Here is an 18,482-nt window from a genome sequence, read left to right on the forward strand (position 1 = left end):
TAAAGTGACAGAAAGTATGCTAAGAACTAAGCGAATTCTAGAATGGAGAAAGGAGGTACTGCCACTAGGGATGACTGCAATTAGGGCTATATGGAATAGACAAGAGGGGGCTAGAATTTACTGGAGGAAGCTAGCAAAGCAACCAAGGTATTGGAAACAAATAATTATAGAAGGAAAAGTAGTAAAATGGGAAGAGGCCAAAAAGACATTTGGATTGCAGACTAGCAATTGCCTTCCCTATCAGTGATTGTTATCAGAATATGGGCAAAGAGAAAGAAATAGGGGTATCCTAAATGAGACATGTACTGGTTGAATTCTTAATTGAATCTAGAACAGAAGCTGCTATTTTAAAAAGGGATAATTAATAGGGCATATAAAATATTTCATGATAACCACAGGAATCAATCAGGAGAGGTCAGAAAAGATTGAGAAGAGAGATTAGATATGTAATTCACAAAGAAACAATTGGGAGATGTGTGTGTGGCTCCCAAGTCTGTAACAAACTCTAAAAGATTTAGGATTTTTGCCTGGAAGTTTTTTCATAGATACTTTTATACCCTAAGCAGACTGCAGAAAAATCCCTCAGATAGATGGCAAATGGTGGTATTATAGGGGAGGAAAGAACTAATTGGGAACATATGTTCTGGAAGTGTAATGAGTTGGCAGACTTGTTACAGAATCTGAATTGCCTAGACACACAGCAAGGCCTTGTTAAGTTTAATTCTGGTGTCTGCCAAAAAACAATTGCTGGAAAACGGAACTCAAAATCTAAACCAGCAGTACTTGAAGTAGTGATTATTCTAACATAGATAAAATAAGAGCAAGTGGGATCTTTAGAAAAGGGTAAGAGTAAATTACTTAGAAAAAAAGGAAATTGTGGGAATAGTGCATGCAGAAAAAATGTTTTGGATGAGGAATGATGGTAAAGAGAAGGCAGGAATTGAATAATTTATGAATTATTGCTTAGGTTATACATCACGTATATAGTTATATGTCTCATAATGTTTGAAAATGTGAACTTGTTAATATGATTTGATTACTTTATGTAAGTTTGCCTCCACAAGTGGTACAACAGTTAGCATTGCCGCCTCACAGCAAGAGGTTCTCCGGTTCAATTCTCGGCTGGGGTGCCTTCTGTGTGGAGTCTGCATGTCCTCCCTGTGGTCGCGTGGGTTTTCTCCGGGTACTCCGGTTTCCTCCCACATCCCAAAGACATACTGTAGGTGGATTGGACACTCTAAATTGGCCCTAGGTGTGAGTACGTGCGTGTGCCTTCTGTGGAAGGTTGGGCACTGGGCTGGCAACTCAACACCATAAAACTCAACTGCCAATCATGAGCTTACAGGTGATCCGCTGTGGCGACCCCTAACTGGGAAAAGCTGAAAGAAGAATAATCATAGCTGTGTACTATAAAAATAATGAAACTATTGAAAAATAAGTGTGGTTGCTTAGTTATAGAAACAGAACTCATTCTGGTTCTTCATGTGTGTTTTATAATTCTTAGTTACCCTTTGAGTGATGGACATGCTGTCACGCACAATTGATTGAATACACACTACCCTACAGTACACCTGTAAAGAAGAAATTAAGTAGTTTTGGATGGGGGTCAATCTTCCCCTGCAAGCTTTAAACCCTGACTCAGAGCTGTACTAACTCCATGGTCACACAGTAGTGGGGAAAGGTGAATGTATGCATCAAAGCTCAAAGTAAACAGTGATTCCTTAGTACAGGAAGCTGAACTGAATCTTCTTAATGTACATGGCAAGGTGGTACCAGTACAAACCTTAAGACATGATATTTGTAAAATGGTCTGATTATGTCTGGATGAGTGGATGAAGGTGCTCACCAGTAATTGTAATAAGCCGTTTTCTAGCCGTTATACCCCAAAACCAATTTTAACTTGTGTTTTTGAAATTTTAATTCAGTTCTTCTTTTTCTACTAGTGATACCACAGTTTACTTTATATTTGGTATTTTTTCAGAGGATAGCCAAACGCTATCTTCATTGTGTGTGTGTGTGTGTGTGTGTCTGTGTGTGTGTGTGTCTGTGTGTGTGTGTGTCTGTGTCTGTGTGTGTGTGTGTGTGTGTGTGTGTGTGTGTGTGTGTGTGTGTGTGTGTGTGTGTGTGTGTGTGTGTGTGTGTCCGCACATGCATGTGGAATGCAGGCCATTTTATTTCTTTATTTTTCCCCTAAAGTAGTTTTGCATATCCACTAAAAGTTCATCTTTTTATAGGTTTACAGGTATTTTCTAGGTATTTGATCAAAATGACCATTGACTAACCTGTCCAAAGTGGCCCAAAATATCTTTTTAGAGGTTTACAAGTATTTTCTAGGTATTTGATCAAAATGACCATTGAGTAACCTGTCCAAAGTGGCCCAAAAGATTTGTAAGTGTATTGAAACATAATAAGTTAATCAGTGTCCTAGATACTATGATCAAGAGTATGTGTGCTGCATACCCCAAGGGTGAATTTGCAATTATCCATTTAATCATCAAGTCCAGATTTAATTGTGGCTGAGGTGTTTCATTGTTTGCTGTGCAAGAGAAGTTTATTTCATAGGTAAGGGATGTGTTGGAATAGACAGCTATCATGCTGTCATGTCTTGTTTATGTGGTGATGAAGAATTAGGTCCTTGGTGTGAGCATGTCAAGCTCCTCAATATCAAGGAGGTGGGAATGTAGCAGGACATGGTCTTTCATGGCTTGGATGGCTATGCAAAGGACACTAAGCAGGAGGCTTTATGAGATGGAATATAATGAAAAAGCTTTTAGTCTGTTTAGGTACCTTAAGGAGATAAGTCCTGTGATTTTTCTTAGATACAAATCTTTGGGACAGTTCATGCTGGGTTAAGTGTTTAGAAAGTTGCATGATAAGGGGGGCATTGTATTCAGTGGTTAGCCTAATGAGGGATAGGTAAGGAGGAATTATGACTTGTTTGCCTTTAGACGATATTCCTTGGGAATTAATTGGGCAGGGTGGACTGATTTCCTGAGTATGTTAGATACATGGTGATCAAGGAATAGCTCATTATTGATGGAAGTACTTAGTTCTCTGGTGACTACGTTGGTTTTAAGTCGGGCATTCCTAATATGGTATATGAACAAGGAGAGTCATGTTTCCCAAATAAGATTGCACTGTGTTGTTTAGCCCTGAGTTACAACCCATGGTGAGTACACTAGGTACTGATGTGATCTGACCCTTTTAGAGTGCCAGAGAATTAGTAGAGGACTTAACTGTAATGCCAACTTGCAGCCATTAGCAGACTTAGTCAACCAAAGGCCTTTAATGACTTACTTCATGTTAGAGCAGAAGATTCCAAATGGAAGGGGTCACAGGGCGAAGCCTTGTGGGACACTACTAGTGGCATTCTTTTTTATGGAAGAGGTAACACTATCCTTGCTGTATGATTTCTGTCAGTCAGCTAGCTGGCTGTACCTTATGTGGTATAGAAGTTAATGTTTGATCAGGTAAGCTTGTCAATAATACCAGCATGGGGAATTGTGTCTGTGGCCTTTGCCAGGTTGAGGTAGGCAATGTTGACAGACTGACCCTTGCTCATGGTCTCACTAGTTATAGTTAACTAGGTTTAGAAGACTAGATCTGCCTCACATGACCCTCAACTGCATAGAGTAAAAATATTTAAGATCACCTGTTTCATCATTAGATGTTCAACTCTGATGTCTTCCTTAGCTTTAAATATGATACTGGGGAAGCTTAGGGGTCTGCAGCTCTCAAGATTTGTGGTGTGGCTGGCCTCATATAGTGACATCAGTACGCCTTAACAACTAGTATGCAACCATTAGATAGGCCAAGACTGAAAAGGTTCAGGACTGCCTGAGTAAAGCTATGCTTAGGATTTACTAGGAAACAGCCAGGGATGTTGTTGGACCCCAAGGAATTGGTATTTTTGCTTTCAGATAACACCAATTGGACCTGATCTGGAGTGATTATAGGGGATTGATGTTTAGGTAGGCAAGAGTGATAACAGAGAGGTGAGAGGATAAAGTGAAATTGGAGGAGAATTTTCCAGCTAAGACATTAATGATAGCATCCAGATCAGAATAAGTTGTACCATTCATCAGCAGCTCATAGCAGCACTAAGAATTGCTTCTAAGTATCTTGGGTCAGTTAGAAAAGACCTTCTGATTATCTTTAGTGAGGCTGATAACTTTGCAGCTCGTTTTTTGACTTCTGCACTTCAGATTTTTGCTGAGCAAGTTTAATTTCTTTTTGTGAAGAAGGAATGAGATTTAAAACATATAACTAGTAGTCTTTCTTCTTGTTACACAGTTTGTTAGAGTTCCACTATATGGGCTTGTTTTCTAAATTTCTCATGATACTTATGATATATAAGACCCGCGGTAGTGGTGCTGCGGTAGCGTTGTCACCTCACAGTAAGACGCTGTCCGGTTCGACCCTCAGCTAGAGGGTCTTCTGCGTGGAGACATGCATGAATGGGCGTACCTTCGTTGAAGGTTGTGCATCAGAGCTGGTAACTCGGCATGTAAAAATCAAGTACCAATCATTAGCGGACCGGAGTTCTGCTGTGGCGACCCCTAACCGGGAAAAGCCGAAAGACACAACAACAACAACTTATGATATATAGGGATAGATGCATCTCTACAGGTGTTTAGATGTAAATATAAGTCATAATACTCAAAAGCATATGTAGCAGCATCTGAAACAGTGCTGTCATCTGGTGCAAACTTTTGAACTTCTCTGGGTATTCTGTAAATAAGAGGCTGGCCCAGGTATAGTCCCTAAATATAGTGGGGTTCATAGTAGCCCTGGTACTGGGTCTTAGAGAGAAGACAGCATCATAATAAGACTTAATTAAGGAGGATGAACTACATGGAGGGTTGCACTCTAGGGCACTATATTTTAAAGAGGAGTTATAGAAGGTTTGTATCTTAGAAGGGAGAACGAAGAGTTGGTCTAGATAGTTGGCATTAATGAAGTTTTGGAGATGTTACTAGTGAAAGAGGTGTGGCAATTAATAACCAGGTAGTTGAAGTCACCTAAGAGTAGTGTGCTGGATTTAATATGAAAATTCTCTAGCTGATTTAGGTGTATTTGTGGTCAGCAGGGAATATTGTTATAGATATATAATTAGCATTGAAATGATTGTTGATTTTGTTTAAAATTAGTCTGACCTCAAGAAGTTCTAGGTTGGTATCATATGGGATCTGACAGTGAGAAGAAGGGTTCAGGGATAAGTACGGATTCATCCTTGCAGCCCCTGGATAATCAAAACAAGTGATATGTGCTGAACCCCGGTATGGAAGGAGTGCTGTCCCAATAATGAAGCCATTTTTATATGAAACTACAAAGACATAGATGTGTTCATCAGACAGAAAGATCTCAAACTTGGACATTTTTTAAGGCACCTAATGTTAGGCAGTACAACTTTAAATATAAGTCAAGTTGTAAGTTGATATACTGGTATGCTAAAGAGTCAAACTCTGTCTAAAATAGTACTATGGGGACAGACAGTGTTATAGCAAGTATGTGTAAGTCCTGTGGAGAGAGGTGTAGACCATCCCTGGTGGAGCAATTTAATCTTTTTCAAAATTTCGTCTCATGCTGATACATACTGAATGCCTCTGGAATGACATTGGTTACCCACCCAGTTCTTAAAACCAATTATTTTATCCTTGAATTGTGTTAAGATTCACAGTGGTGGCAGTATACTACTTAAGACTGTTGTCTTTCCTGCCTCATACACGTGCATAGCGGATTCAGTCATTTCCTCTTGACATATTCCCAATGATAGAGAATTTAAGGGCATTTATCCCTGAGTGGACAGATATGAGGTCACAGTCATATGTGAGGGAGTGGAGAATTCTAAGGACCGTTGTCTCACCATGAATCCAGGTACCAGAAGCAGCTTGTCCTATCTTTGTACATTCTGGTGACTGAGTTTAGAGTCACTGATAAGTAGGACATTACTATCTTTGGCTACAGATATGAGAACCTTACAGGAGGCACACAGGTGTGGCAGCTCTTCCTGGATGCAGCTGTAGAAGGTGCAGGTGTAGGTGCAATGTTAGAAACATGTGAAGGTGACAGACTTGTTACTACTGTGTCTAGGAGATTGCTTTACTACCTCAGCATAAGCTGATTTTGTGTTGGTGTGCTCCCTACTGATGCCTGTAGGTAGTGAGAGAATTGCCTCCAGCTTGAATAAATACTTCTGTCACAAACGGTGTCATTGTCAAATAATTGTAAGGAGGTGATGATAAACATGTGCATTTACTGCACTGCTTGACTTACAAATGATAGAAAACTGTCCAGAGAAGGGGTTAAAGCAGAGTGTGTTTCCATGCTAACATCGAGGAGTGAATGGACAAGTATTTGTATGAGATGAGGTGAGGTGAGGTGGTATGCACTTAGGAAAAATGGAAAAGGAGGCGAAACAAGGCTGAAGGATAAAGCATGCTAACCAGGGTAAGAATAGGCCTGAATAAGTGTAATGCTATTGGCTGTCAAAAAAGGAGTTATTAGAAAGTGGAACTTAAAATTTAGATCAAACTTAATTGAAGTATTAAATATTGTAAAATAAAATAATTGGAGGTGGGATCTTTAGAAAAGGGAAAGAGCAAACTACATAAAAACCAACAGAATTTGTGGGAAAATTTCATGCAGAATAACATTCAGGAGGAGGAGGAGGACTGAGCTATAAGGGAAGATAGAAATCGACAAGTTTGTGTGATGTTGAAGTGAATCATAACTGGTAAAACATATGTATATTACATGAAAATAATAAAAAATGTTACTATGGTTTGTTTTTTGTAATGTATGAAAATCCAGGTTGTTACCAAAGTTATGTGAATTTAATAAATGTGCTTAAAAAAAGAGTTATGCTGCAAAGCACATTGTAGCCTTGTATATTCAATACCTCTCACTGATTGAACATGGCAATTTCTGTCAAATTTGGATAAGAGAGTATCCACACACTAATCGTGACTGCTGTACGCAAAAAGAAAAATCAAAATAGCATCCTACTGTTGGATAAGCCAGTACAAAAATATTGTCATATTTATAGCTGAGCATAACGTTATTTCACAAAGAGTGAACACAGACAAATAATTACTACTGGAAACATTAGAACTAAAATCACTGTGAGGTGCCTTCACAAGCAAGCAAGTAGCCTGCGCAAACAGGCAATGCTACTATTTTATAACTTGGTCATTTTCAGCACTGTTGTTCATGATGTAGAAAAATAAATATGGGATTTTGAAACTGGGTGAGTGGGGTTGTCAGAAGCCATCACAGTATGTATTTGATGTGTTTGTGTGAAGCTTTATAATGTTGCTTATTTGCAGTATTTTATATAATGTTTGATGCAAATTCCTTCACCTGCACTTCATGACTGTACCACCTTGTCATTTTTACAACAAAAATAGTTTATTTCACTAGAGTAAGAAATTTATAGTAGTAGTAATACATGATATTGCTGGAATGCAGGTGAAGTTTTGTATTGACAAGGGTTCATTTCTTTCTTTCTATTTCCTTGCAGATGAGCTGGACAGTTATATGTACCAGACAGTAGGGCATCAAGCCATTGATATTTATGCTGAAGCAATGAGCCTCCCTCTTTACCGGAGAACAATACAGGGTGCTAGCTTGGAAACAGGAAGTGTATATAACAGGTGTGATGAAGATGAAGTTGAAGACTTGTATCATCTTTTGAAACGTGTTAAGGTATAATATAAACAATTTGTAACTTGTGAATATACAACTTAGAATGAAAAAAATGACTCTACTTTGCTACTGCTGTTTACTTTTATGAAATTGACTGTGTCATGGTAAAAAATATAAAGAAAGCCTATTTAGATTTGACTGCCTTTTGCCGGAAACATTAGACTTGAGTGTTACTGACTTCATGTGACTTGCTTTTAGTTATTCTGCTAGGGATTCGCCATAGTTACCTAAGACTGATTTCCATATGTGAATTTTATTGTGCTTTTCCATACTCTTCATTTTAAAGTTCTTTATAAGCATATGAACATTTGCTGACAGTTTGCCATTCCATATGGTTCTTATTATTTCTGTTTTGCTTATATAAAGGGATGCTTGGGGTAACTACTTTGAGCTATATAGTGCATTCCTCCTAGGTATGCTGGACATGAGTTGGCAGATGAGAATCCTGCTGATCAGGGCTGGCCTTAGGTCAGTTGGACCAATTTGGCCAAAAGGTCCCTACTCCCTTAGGTGGCCCTGCACTAGGCGATGACAGGGTCATTATGCCTTACATATAGCAAAGTCCAAGGCGTTTTACTACTGGCAGTCTTGCTGCAGTAGTAGTTGTGAATCTCATTAGTTGAGAGGACTACATTTCCCTTCATGCAATGCACTAGTGGCTAGTCCAGTATTACTGGTAACCACAGCTTCATGCCTCTTGCATGACTCATAGTCCCACAGTAGTCAGCTCCTAGGGTTTTCAACCTAAAACTGGTCAGATTAGACACATGGTTTTGTGTAGCTTTCTATTTACTATCTTAGAAGGCCAGGTTTAATTTGAAGACTGATAGAGAGGTAATATGTTTGCTTGTCCTTCTCTTGTTGACATGGAGTTAACTGTGGAATAGTCGGTGTCAGACAGTATGACAACAAATGCTAGCCCACATAAAAATAATAACGGATACTGTGATTTGAGGTCATTTCTGCTTGCTAAGACTAAACATGGGAGAGAAAGGCATGCTGTGGTCACAAATAGGAGCAAAATAATCCCACAGAAGTCAAATATGAGGAGTATGTACACCAAGTGGTGTGAGGCAGAGGTGAACCAAAAATTATTCACTTGGCTGAAAATGGAAAAACAGCAACAGAAACAGTGGGGTACTACAGTTGTATAACAGTTTGAGTCACATGCAAAATAGTGTGTGGGTTAAGGTGGGGAGGGTAAGCAGAAGCTCAAATCTAAAAATGTTGGACTGTAGGGTTGCCACCTTTTTAAATGCCCAAAGTGTGAAATTTTTTGTAGAAACTTAAGATTTTGCAGGACAAAACATGCCCACTTCTGGTGCAAAGGACAGAACTTCACTGTTTGCCAAAATGAAAGCTTATTCTTGCAGCATTTTAGTTGCTTATGCTATTTTACATAACATGTAAGTGTTTCAAGTACAAAATAACTGATCTGATGTTGTCATTTTCACTTTTTCCTCAATGAGTGAGTTCAGTTCGGATCCTCAGATCTGACTCGGTCACTTTCTCTAGCTTCTAGGATCTGAATCGTGAGCTCCTCCCTTACCCACAATGCCCCTGACCACTGTGTTACTCCAGATCTCATTTGCTGCTCTACGGTTCAGTCGGGATTAGAGCTCAGTGTGGGTTTAGTGAGTGTAAACATTTTTATTTTTTCTTTCTGTCTTTAAATCTTCTTTTCGGTTATTTACTAGTATCTCCCTTACCTTCCATCTAACTAGTCTAGTTACCAAATTTAAAGATTTTTTCTTATTAATCTTAGTTACCATTGTTGGTAACCTTTCTTCCTTCATTTACCTCACTTTGTGGTGTTTTGGTATAAATCTTTTTTTCCGGTTAGCATTGTAAAACAAAAAAAAACTTTCCTTTTCTTCCTCCTCTGTCAGGTTTTCTACCATGTGTTATTCTCTTACAGTATGGCTGAAAAGTCTACTGATGTTAAAAAGTGCACTTCCTGTGAACATAAGATCCCCCCACTCTGATGCCCACAGGGAGTGCATATATTGTCTAGGCCCAGCACACTTGGACACCTCCTGCTCCATCTGTGCTGCATTTAATACCAGGGCCATAACTGATAGGAGGAATAAGCTAGTACTAAAAGGCCTCCTTCCAGCTTCTGCTCTTTCAGCTGGTACTTCCACATCATGGAATCAAACCCCCTGTCAAAAATGCAGGAAGCACCGAAAATGCTCTCCTGCATGATCTCCTAAGTCAGTGCTTCATTTTAAGCCACCTCAGAAGAATTCAAAGAGTTCAGATCCAAAATATTCAGATCTGATGTCTGCCACTGATAAGTTTCCTCGGCTCCGTAGTCCATGGTTTTCCCTGGGGCCAGTATCTCCAAGGTTAAGGTATTCCTTCCTTCAGGAGACCCCTAAAAAGTCTTCCAGATCACCTTCCACTTCTTCCTCCGTTAGGTCCTCCTGAAGTCTTTCTGAAGCAGAGGTGGATAGGATGATGAGAAAATTCCTCAGGACACAGATCCAGATGGGGGTCTTGCCAGCTCCATCTCCCATCGGATCCATGAGCCTTAAACCTTCATTCCAGTCCGTTATAACTCCATCTCTTGATCTGACCTGCTGTTTTGGAGCCCTCTGATCTGAGATCTCTGAGAACTGAAACGTCAGATCTGAAGATACTACTATCTTCCACTCTGGTAACTTCCCTGATGTGATCAGCTCCTACTCTTCTGGAGCATGATGGTTCTTGGAGCCATAGGTATTGGGTCTGAGGGGTTGATTTTGACTCTGATATTTTTGGAGTCATCACTTCCCCTTGGGGCTTCTGCGCTGAACAGCTGGGCGCCAACTCCTCCCTTGGAGCAGAGAAGTGGGAGGGCCTTGGATCATCTACACTGAGAGTCTTGGCTCCAGTCGGATTGTCCTTAACTTCTTCTGGTCTTTCTGGCTTTGAGGTGGTGGAGAGGGTTTTCTCTCACTCAAGAGCAGTTTCAACTTGTGTGTCTTTGGATCCAATCCCTGTTCCTTCTTCAGATTCTATGTTTGAGTCTACTCATCCTACACCTCAGGGACAGCCAGCCTGTTTGAGCTTTCAAGCAGTTCCCACCAGAGAACTGCCCGCTTCTTTCAACACCTCTCCAGAACACTCCACTGAAGAGTTTCCTTAGAAGAGGTCATGCAAGAGGAGGCACTTGGATTCCCTGCAGGAACTCCTCATAGAAGACAACAATTTTGATGAAGGGGAAGTGTCCCCTAGATCTCCACCCGAGGATGTCTCTTTTGGAGACATCTTGGAGATCCTTCATCAAAAAGCTGGTTGGTCTTCCCAAACCCCTTCCCAGGAGGAATCTTTTGTTCATGGAAGCCTTCGGGTCTGGGCCATCTATGTCTTGGGTTACCCCCCCCCCCCCACACACACACACACACACACAAGGTTATAGATCTTGTCCCCTGCAAGGCATTGAAGGAACTGGACTCCATGGAACCAGTCCCCAAATGCCCAGACAGAATTTTGAGTTCTCCCCCCAACAGACAGCACTAGTCCAAGGGAATCCCTGTAGATGCCATGGTTGTTGTGGCAGCCACCAAAAAGGAGCTGCCTGAGCAGAGGTCAACTGTCCATCCCCCTAACAGAGATGTTGGACAGGTTTGGGAAGTGAGTGTATGCTTCAGTGACCTTTGCCTTACGGTCACTGATTTGCCTGGTACATTTGGCTACATTGCAGAGGGTCTTAGTTAAGGAACTCTCTAACTGTACCCCTGGGTCCATGTCCACAGAAGAACAAAAGTCTTTTTCCACATAACTGGCTACCCTGCAGTGCATTACAAATATGTCCATGAGGCTAATCTTACACAGAGCTGAAGGTTCATAAAGGGTGGCTGGTTCAGGCATAGCCATTAGGAGACATGCCTGGATGTGGTTGTATGATTTTGCGGAGCCTTTCAAGGCATCATTCATCAACACTCCTTTTGATGGACCTTCTATATTTGGGCCAGCCATTAAAAAGACAAATTCCTGCAGTGAGCAAGATGGGAAGACATTGTCTGCCATGGGAATCTGCTTTTCTACCCCACAGAGACCTTTTTCTAGGAGTTAATGTGGCGGTAAAAAGATGTGGTTCTGGAAATCCCAAGGACCTTTCCAAGAGTCACATGTGGATTTTTCCCCCAGAGGCAGAGGGGGAAATAGCTACAATGAAAGACACCACCCAAGTGGAAGACGGGGTCCGCAAAATCAAGAGTCTTGAGATTCCTTCTTGGACAGACCCTTTCAGTGTTTCTGAAAGGTTGCCCAACTGTCCTTCTCTGGAGACAGTCAGGGGACGCTTGTCCTTGCACCTAAAAGCCTGGATAACCATCACACAAGATTCTTGAGTGCCACAGATCATATCCAGAGGGTATTTCCTTTCCTTTTTACAAGTTCCCCAAAGGAAAAGAAAATGTCTCCCTGATGTTCCACCCAATCAGTGGGAGTTAGCAGCTCTAGAGGTTCAAAAGCTGCTGGACAAAAGAGTCCTCTAAGAGGAGTCCCAGACCAAAGAGGATCCAGAATTTACCCATTTTTGATCTTCATTATCTGAGTCAGTTTGTAAAGAATTTCAAATTCCAGATGGTCATGGTTCAGTCTCTTCTGCCTCTCCTACAGAAGGACGACTGGATGTGCCCCATCAATCTTCATGAGATGTATGATCACATCAAAATGAACAGACACTGTCAAAGATACATTACATACACTTCTGGCTGAGAACCAGTCATTACCAGTTCAGAGCCCTGCCCTTCAGTCTCACCACAGCCCCCAGGGTGCACACCAAATGCATGGCAGTGGTAGCAGCTCATCTAAAGCTGCTCGCATTCAGAGTGTTTTCTTACTTAGATGTCTGGCTTCTTACCGCACCAGCCAGGTATCTGCTGGAAAGGGCCAGGGATTACTTACTCCAATTATCTCATTCTCTGGGAATTATGCTAAATCTGGCCAAGTCACAACTTCGCCCAGTTCGTCTTGGAGTTTATAGGGGCTCATCTAGACACAGTCAATTGTCTAGCTCTTCTACCTCAAAACAGAGTTCTTACTTTGAAATCACATGTCAGACAGGTTCTTTCTCATCCTTCTTCCCAGCAAAAATGATACGCAAAGCCCTAGGGTTGATGATTGCTGCAATAACTTTAATACCCACTGCTTTTTTCATATGAGAACTCGTCAGTGGAATCTGGCAGCGCAATGGTCTTTTCATTGACATCCCTTACGACATCCAATAATATTATCTCAGGTTTGCAAAAAATCCCGGCTGTGGTGGATACATTCCAAAAAAATTTGTCAAGGGTGTCCATTTATTCTTCCTCTCCGAACCTTGACCATGGACGCCGCCCAATTGCGGTGGGGGATGGGGGCATTACTTGGGATGGACCATTCAAGGCACATGGTCCCCAGAAGAGACCAATTTGCATATAAATGTTCTGGAAGTGAGAGAGGTGCTTCTAGCATTGCAAGCCCATCAGAGCTCTCTTCCACTAGGATCTATGGCTATTTAAACAAACAACATGTCAGTAGTTTGGTACATCAACAAACAGGGAGGACGCAGATCTTACCCCCTTTTCTGGGAAGCAATGAGAGTTTGCAGTGGGTGATCTCCTTCAATTGCTTTCTTGTAGTGGACACAGATACCTGGAGGTCCAACATCTTAGCAGACAAACTCAGCAGGACCATCCTGATGCCTCATGAGTGGTCTGTCATTCAGTCAGTGGCAAATATGATTTTCCACAGATGGGATCAACTGTGCTGCAATCTATTCGCCTGTTCCCTCAAGAACAAATGCAGCAGGTTCTTTGCCCTAATTCTCCCTTGGGGACATTCACAGTGAGATGCTCTAGTCCATGTTTGACCCTCTGGTCTCCTTTATGCTTATCCTCCCCTGCCTCTAATCCCCACGTTTTGCAAAAAGCACTTTGGTTGAGGAGCAAAGTAATTCTCATTGCCCTCTTCTGGCCTCGGCAAGTGTGGTTTCCTTTCCTGTGGTCTCACCTAGTATGCCCTCCATGGACACTAGATCCCTTTCCAGACCTCCTGTCACACCTATCAGGGATAATTCATCCGGAAATTGCATCATGGTTTCTCCTATTCCAATGATGGCTAGATTTTCCAGGCTTTCCTCCCCAGTTCACTAAATTTTTTTTTTGTTTCAGAAGCCTTTGACTAGAAAGATTTGTAAGAGTAAATGGAAGAGGTTTTCCTTTTGGACTTTTCAGAGTGTGTTGGATCCTTTCACTGCTCCACTCCCTGCTGTTTTAGATTTTCTTGCCTTCATCTTTCAAAGTGGGGCAAGTTTCTCCGCCATCAAATTTCAGTTAGCAGCCATCTGCAACTACCACATTGGAGATAATGCTTCTCGTTTGGCTTCATGTAGGTTCATAGGTTAGTACTAGGCTAACTGCCCTTGCGAGCCATTTTAAGCCTAGCCAATTATCCCTTGTGAGATTCAAACCCTGCACCTTGTGTTTGTAAGGCAAACACCTTAACCATTAGGCCACCCTCCCAACCCATGTACATTATGTAAGGCCTTTCTTAAAGGTACCTTTTACTTAGACTCCTAATTAGACCCCCCACTCCACCTTGGGATGCAATTTTGGTATTGCAGACTTTGATGCATTCACTTTTTGACCCTTCAGCTAAAATAGATCTTAAGTTTCTGTCTTGGAAAATGGGCTTTCTGGTGGCCTTAACTTCAGTAAGATGAGTTTCTGAACTCCAAGCACTGTCTTCGAACCCACAGTATTTGATTTTCACAGATGGAGTTACTTTACGCACTAATCATTTCTTTTTACCAAAGGTTGCCTCTGAAACAAATATCAGTTAAGTGATCACTTTACCAGTTTTCTTTCCCAAATTGGACAATAAAGGAGAATGTGCCCTTCATCTTTTGGATGTTTATAGGCAGCTTCGCTTTTACCTTCACAGGACTATGAAATTTAGAAAAACTGGTCAATTGTTTGTCTCCTTTTCTAGCAATAAGATGGTAAAACCAGTCTCCAAAACTGTGCTAGCCAAATGGATAACAGATTATATTTCTCACGTTTATTCCTTCGGAGGCTAGCCTTAACAAGACAACCAAAAGCACACTCAACTATATCAATAGCTACATCAGCTGCTTTTTGGGCTAGAGCCTCCATTGATGACATTTGTGCAGCTGCCACATGGTCTAATGCTCATTCTTTTATTCCTCATTATAAATTGGACATAATCTCCAGAAACAAAGCTGCATTTAGTTTTATGGTTCTCCAGAACATCCTTCCATAAGGGCCACCCAAGTTTACCGTAGCTGGGGACTGTATCCAATTTGCTGAGGAACGAATGAAAATGACATTATCAGATATTAAAGTTATGTACTCACCATAACTATGCATCTGTGTAGTCCATTTTCATTCTTTCTCAACTTCCCTTCCACATTCCCCCTATCCATGTCTTTGGAAGAGACCTAACAGAATTGTTGATGGGAACCATAGTTCCTGTTTGAGCTCCTGATCTTTCAGCTATCACTTTTTTATCATATCAATGCTTAGATACCTTGTTGTGGTATTATATAATAGCAGCAAACTTGTTCTGAGGTAACACAGGGGTCAGGACATTATGGGTAAGGGAGGAGCTTGAGAACTGAATCCAAGAATCTAGAGAAAGTGACCAAGTCGCATCCAAAACCATTAGTTGAGGAAGAATGAAATCCGACAGCATAGATGCATAGTTAGGTGAGTACACAACTTTAATTTTTATGCAACTGTTAATGAAAATGTAAGAATTTTTTTTTGTCTGAAAATCTCAGGACATTTGTCAGTTTTTATTTTTTTCCACAGGACACGACTTTCCCTTAAAAAGAGGGACAGGTGATAACCCTACTGGGCTGGATTGGTGAGGAGTTTGGGGAGAAGGTGTATTAATGAAAGCTAAACAAACTTTTTTTTCAGTGTTCTCCCTATCGCCACAAGGATTTCATTATGGCAGTCTGATTTCTTCCTGTCTGTATAGTGACCACTCTAAATTATCCCTGCCTGCAATCATTACTATTGCCCTTGTGACTTGGGATATGGCTGGAAAAGATCTTCATATATTATTCCACGTACCCAAGTTAACAAATAATTAAATAAAATTACAGTTTCAGAAACAGTTATAAATGGGCCGGTGTGTGAGCAATGTAATTTCTAAGGAGAGTTATGAAATTATTAGGTTCATAGGTTCATAGGTGTGTACTAGGCTAATGGCCCTGGAGCCTTTACAAGCCTAGCCCATAGGATTTCCCTGGCATCGTGCCACCCAACCTTAGTTCCTAGTGCCTCTGTCGAGTAAAGACACTGGAGTGATCCCTGTGGTGAATTTTCTATTTCCCATCCATTCATGAAGATTTCACTTGAAGAGAGCCAGTGAGGTGCTCTGCTTGAAATGTATGGGAAGTCTATTCCAAAGCATGGGCAGTCTCTGGGTTACAAACCTGTCCCTCCACCATGTTCTGTTGAAGCTTCTTGCTTACTGACAACTACTTGCTTATATATGAGAGGCACATACATTTATAAACTTTGGTGGCCAACCTGTCGCCCAAACCTATTGGTAGTACTCAACAGGTTGTCAGTACTTACACACACCTCAACAACTATGGTCACCTCATGCAAAATAAAAAAAAAATAATCAATCTTACAAAGAATCACAGTGGAAGATCTCATATTTTAATTTTTATCCCTGGGATAATAATTTTGCCCTTTGTCATAGCTTAGCTGCAAAGTTGCTTTTCATTGTTTCATAGTCTCTACAGTGCAATTAATCAGTTTAGAGTATATATTATACAGTATATATTATACATATGTAAGTATCACATTATCTATGAATGTGCGATGCTGTTAAACACTTTTTTGTAATCTATCCATGCCAAACGTGGATTATTCCCTTTCTTTACAGCTCTCTAGTGTGGCTTTGTTTTAACAAGAGATTATCTTTTGTTCTGCATGACTTTCTTTTATTCCTAAATATATGTATGTATCCTAAATACTTTATCCCATGCATGGGTGCCCATGGGATGGGTAAGCCCCATCTCTAACTAAATGGGATAGGTTAATTTGAGCACAAAATGGAAAATTGGCTAGGCTTAAAATGGCCCAGAAGTGCAGTTATCCTAGTATTTACTGTGAAGAAAATGAAAACACTATCATTTGTGTTATCATGTCTGTCAGGAGATTTGTATATATTCTCAGGTTAACTTGTATTGTATGCCAGCACGCTAATTGTGAAAATGTAAATACTTTTTTTAAAATCCAAACATGGGAGATATATATATTCACATAAAACATTTATATATAAATATTCTATAATAAATGTGGTATGTAATAAATGTGTACATTTAATATATAAGGAAATCATCTGGTTAACTCTTTTAGATTCCAAATATCTCCCCCCCTCTCTCTCCGTCTGATCAGTTTCAAGGACATGCTTAGCCAGCATTCCGCTGCTGGTTTTTCAGTTTCAAGGACATGCTTAGCTAACGCATTCAGCTGCTGGTTTTTCCTGATCCTACAACATCAGTAAGCCCCTTTTCCAATCATATTCAGTATATAAACTATCTAGCTGTAGACTTGACCCTTCATATCATGGTAAGAGTGACTGAATGTCATTGTCACTACTATATGTATGTACCTCTGAGGGTTTGAACCTAGAAAACCATATAGGTCTAACAAAATTGTTTGGTACATTGGTGGGTGGGTTGTGTTTTATGAATTTTGGGGAGCCCTTGATGACACAGGACCAAGGATGGTTGACACACAAAAATCATGCAATTTTAAATTATATATTTTTCTGGTCTTGTTTCCATTGGTCTCATAATACATTTTTTATATAGTCCTCAACAAACTAGCTTGTGCTGCTGCTAAAGTAAAAGGCTAGGGAGGAGAGTAGTAAGTTTCCTGAGGAGGTTGGGACTCCGCTCATATACCTTTAAACTCTAGTCTCAAGGATAAACCCACGAACAAAAAACAAAGTCTCTAAGGGTGTCCTCAGGGTACTCCTCTAACTCATGTGGTGTTAAAACAACCCGGGGATAAATTGAACACTAATCTTGTTCTTCTGTCCCCCATTTTTCTGGGTCTGGAAAACTTCCTCTTCTGCAGCCTCTGCTCTCCCGACGTCTCCTCTCCTCCCCTTCCTGTTTATTGGAAATCTGTAATAGATGTCGTAGCAGTGTCCATATCCTTGGTTAAAACTCCTTCTAACTGCGGACCACCCCGTTGGATGGGTCGGTATTGTATTGTTGGTTGCTGTGCCAGGAGAGCAAGGACCATGCTCCTGGCAGTACAGTGTCCAGCAATACTGACCATTTTTTAAAATGTTGAGTATTTCCCTGTTTACACAAAATGTTTAAATAATCTGTCAGTGTTTTGGTACATTTCTAATTTCACATGTTTGTGAGGGAGATTCTAAAGTACAAAATGTGGAGAATAAGCTGATCAGAAGGTGATATCATTAGAATGTTCCTGGTTTCTATATGATTATTTGATCAGATGATTGACAGGAAAAAGAACTTTTTTAAACAGCTGATTGGTATTTTTAAAATAAGACAGTTGAGACTTAACCTGGACTATAAAAGTGACTACTGAAGTCAGTTGAAGGTGAGTTAGTTAAGAGCTGTATTATCACTTGTGACACAGGCAAATATACATTCATATAAAAGTAATCAAACAATAATTAGCATAACAAATATTATACTTCACATATATTGCTATATATCATATAACCTAAGCAACATTACATAAGCCTTTTTTTCTTAAACAAGAGACAGCTTTATT

At 40.4% G+C, this 18,482-nt stretch overlaps 1 protein-coding gene across 1 annotated transcript in view; it reads left to right on the plus strand.

The window, feature by feature from the left end:
• Positions 1–18,482, plus strand: part of DPH6 (diphthamine biosynthesis 6) — a 2,556,557-nt gene that overhangs the window by 169,738 nt on the left and 2,368,337 nt on the right. The window contains exon 3 of the mRNA XM_044073989.1: positions 7,523–7,707. Within this exon, the coding sequence (XP_043929924.1) occupies positions 7,523–7,707 (185 nt within the window). The remainder of the gene's footprint in view (positions 1–7,522; positions 7,708–18,482) is intronic.

The sequence above is a fragment of the Protopterus annectens genome, chromosome 6.part0 (genome assembly GCF_019279795.1).
Source record: "Protopterus annectens isolate FY-2018-M chromosome 6.part0, PAN1.0, whole genome shotgun sequence".
NCBI classification, from domain to species: domain Eukaryota; kingdom Metazoa; phylum Chordata; order Ceratodontiformes; family Protopteridae; genus Protopterus; species Protopterus annectens.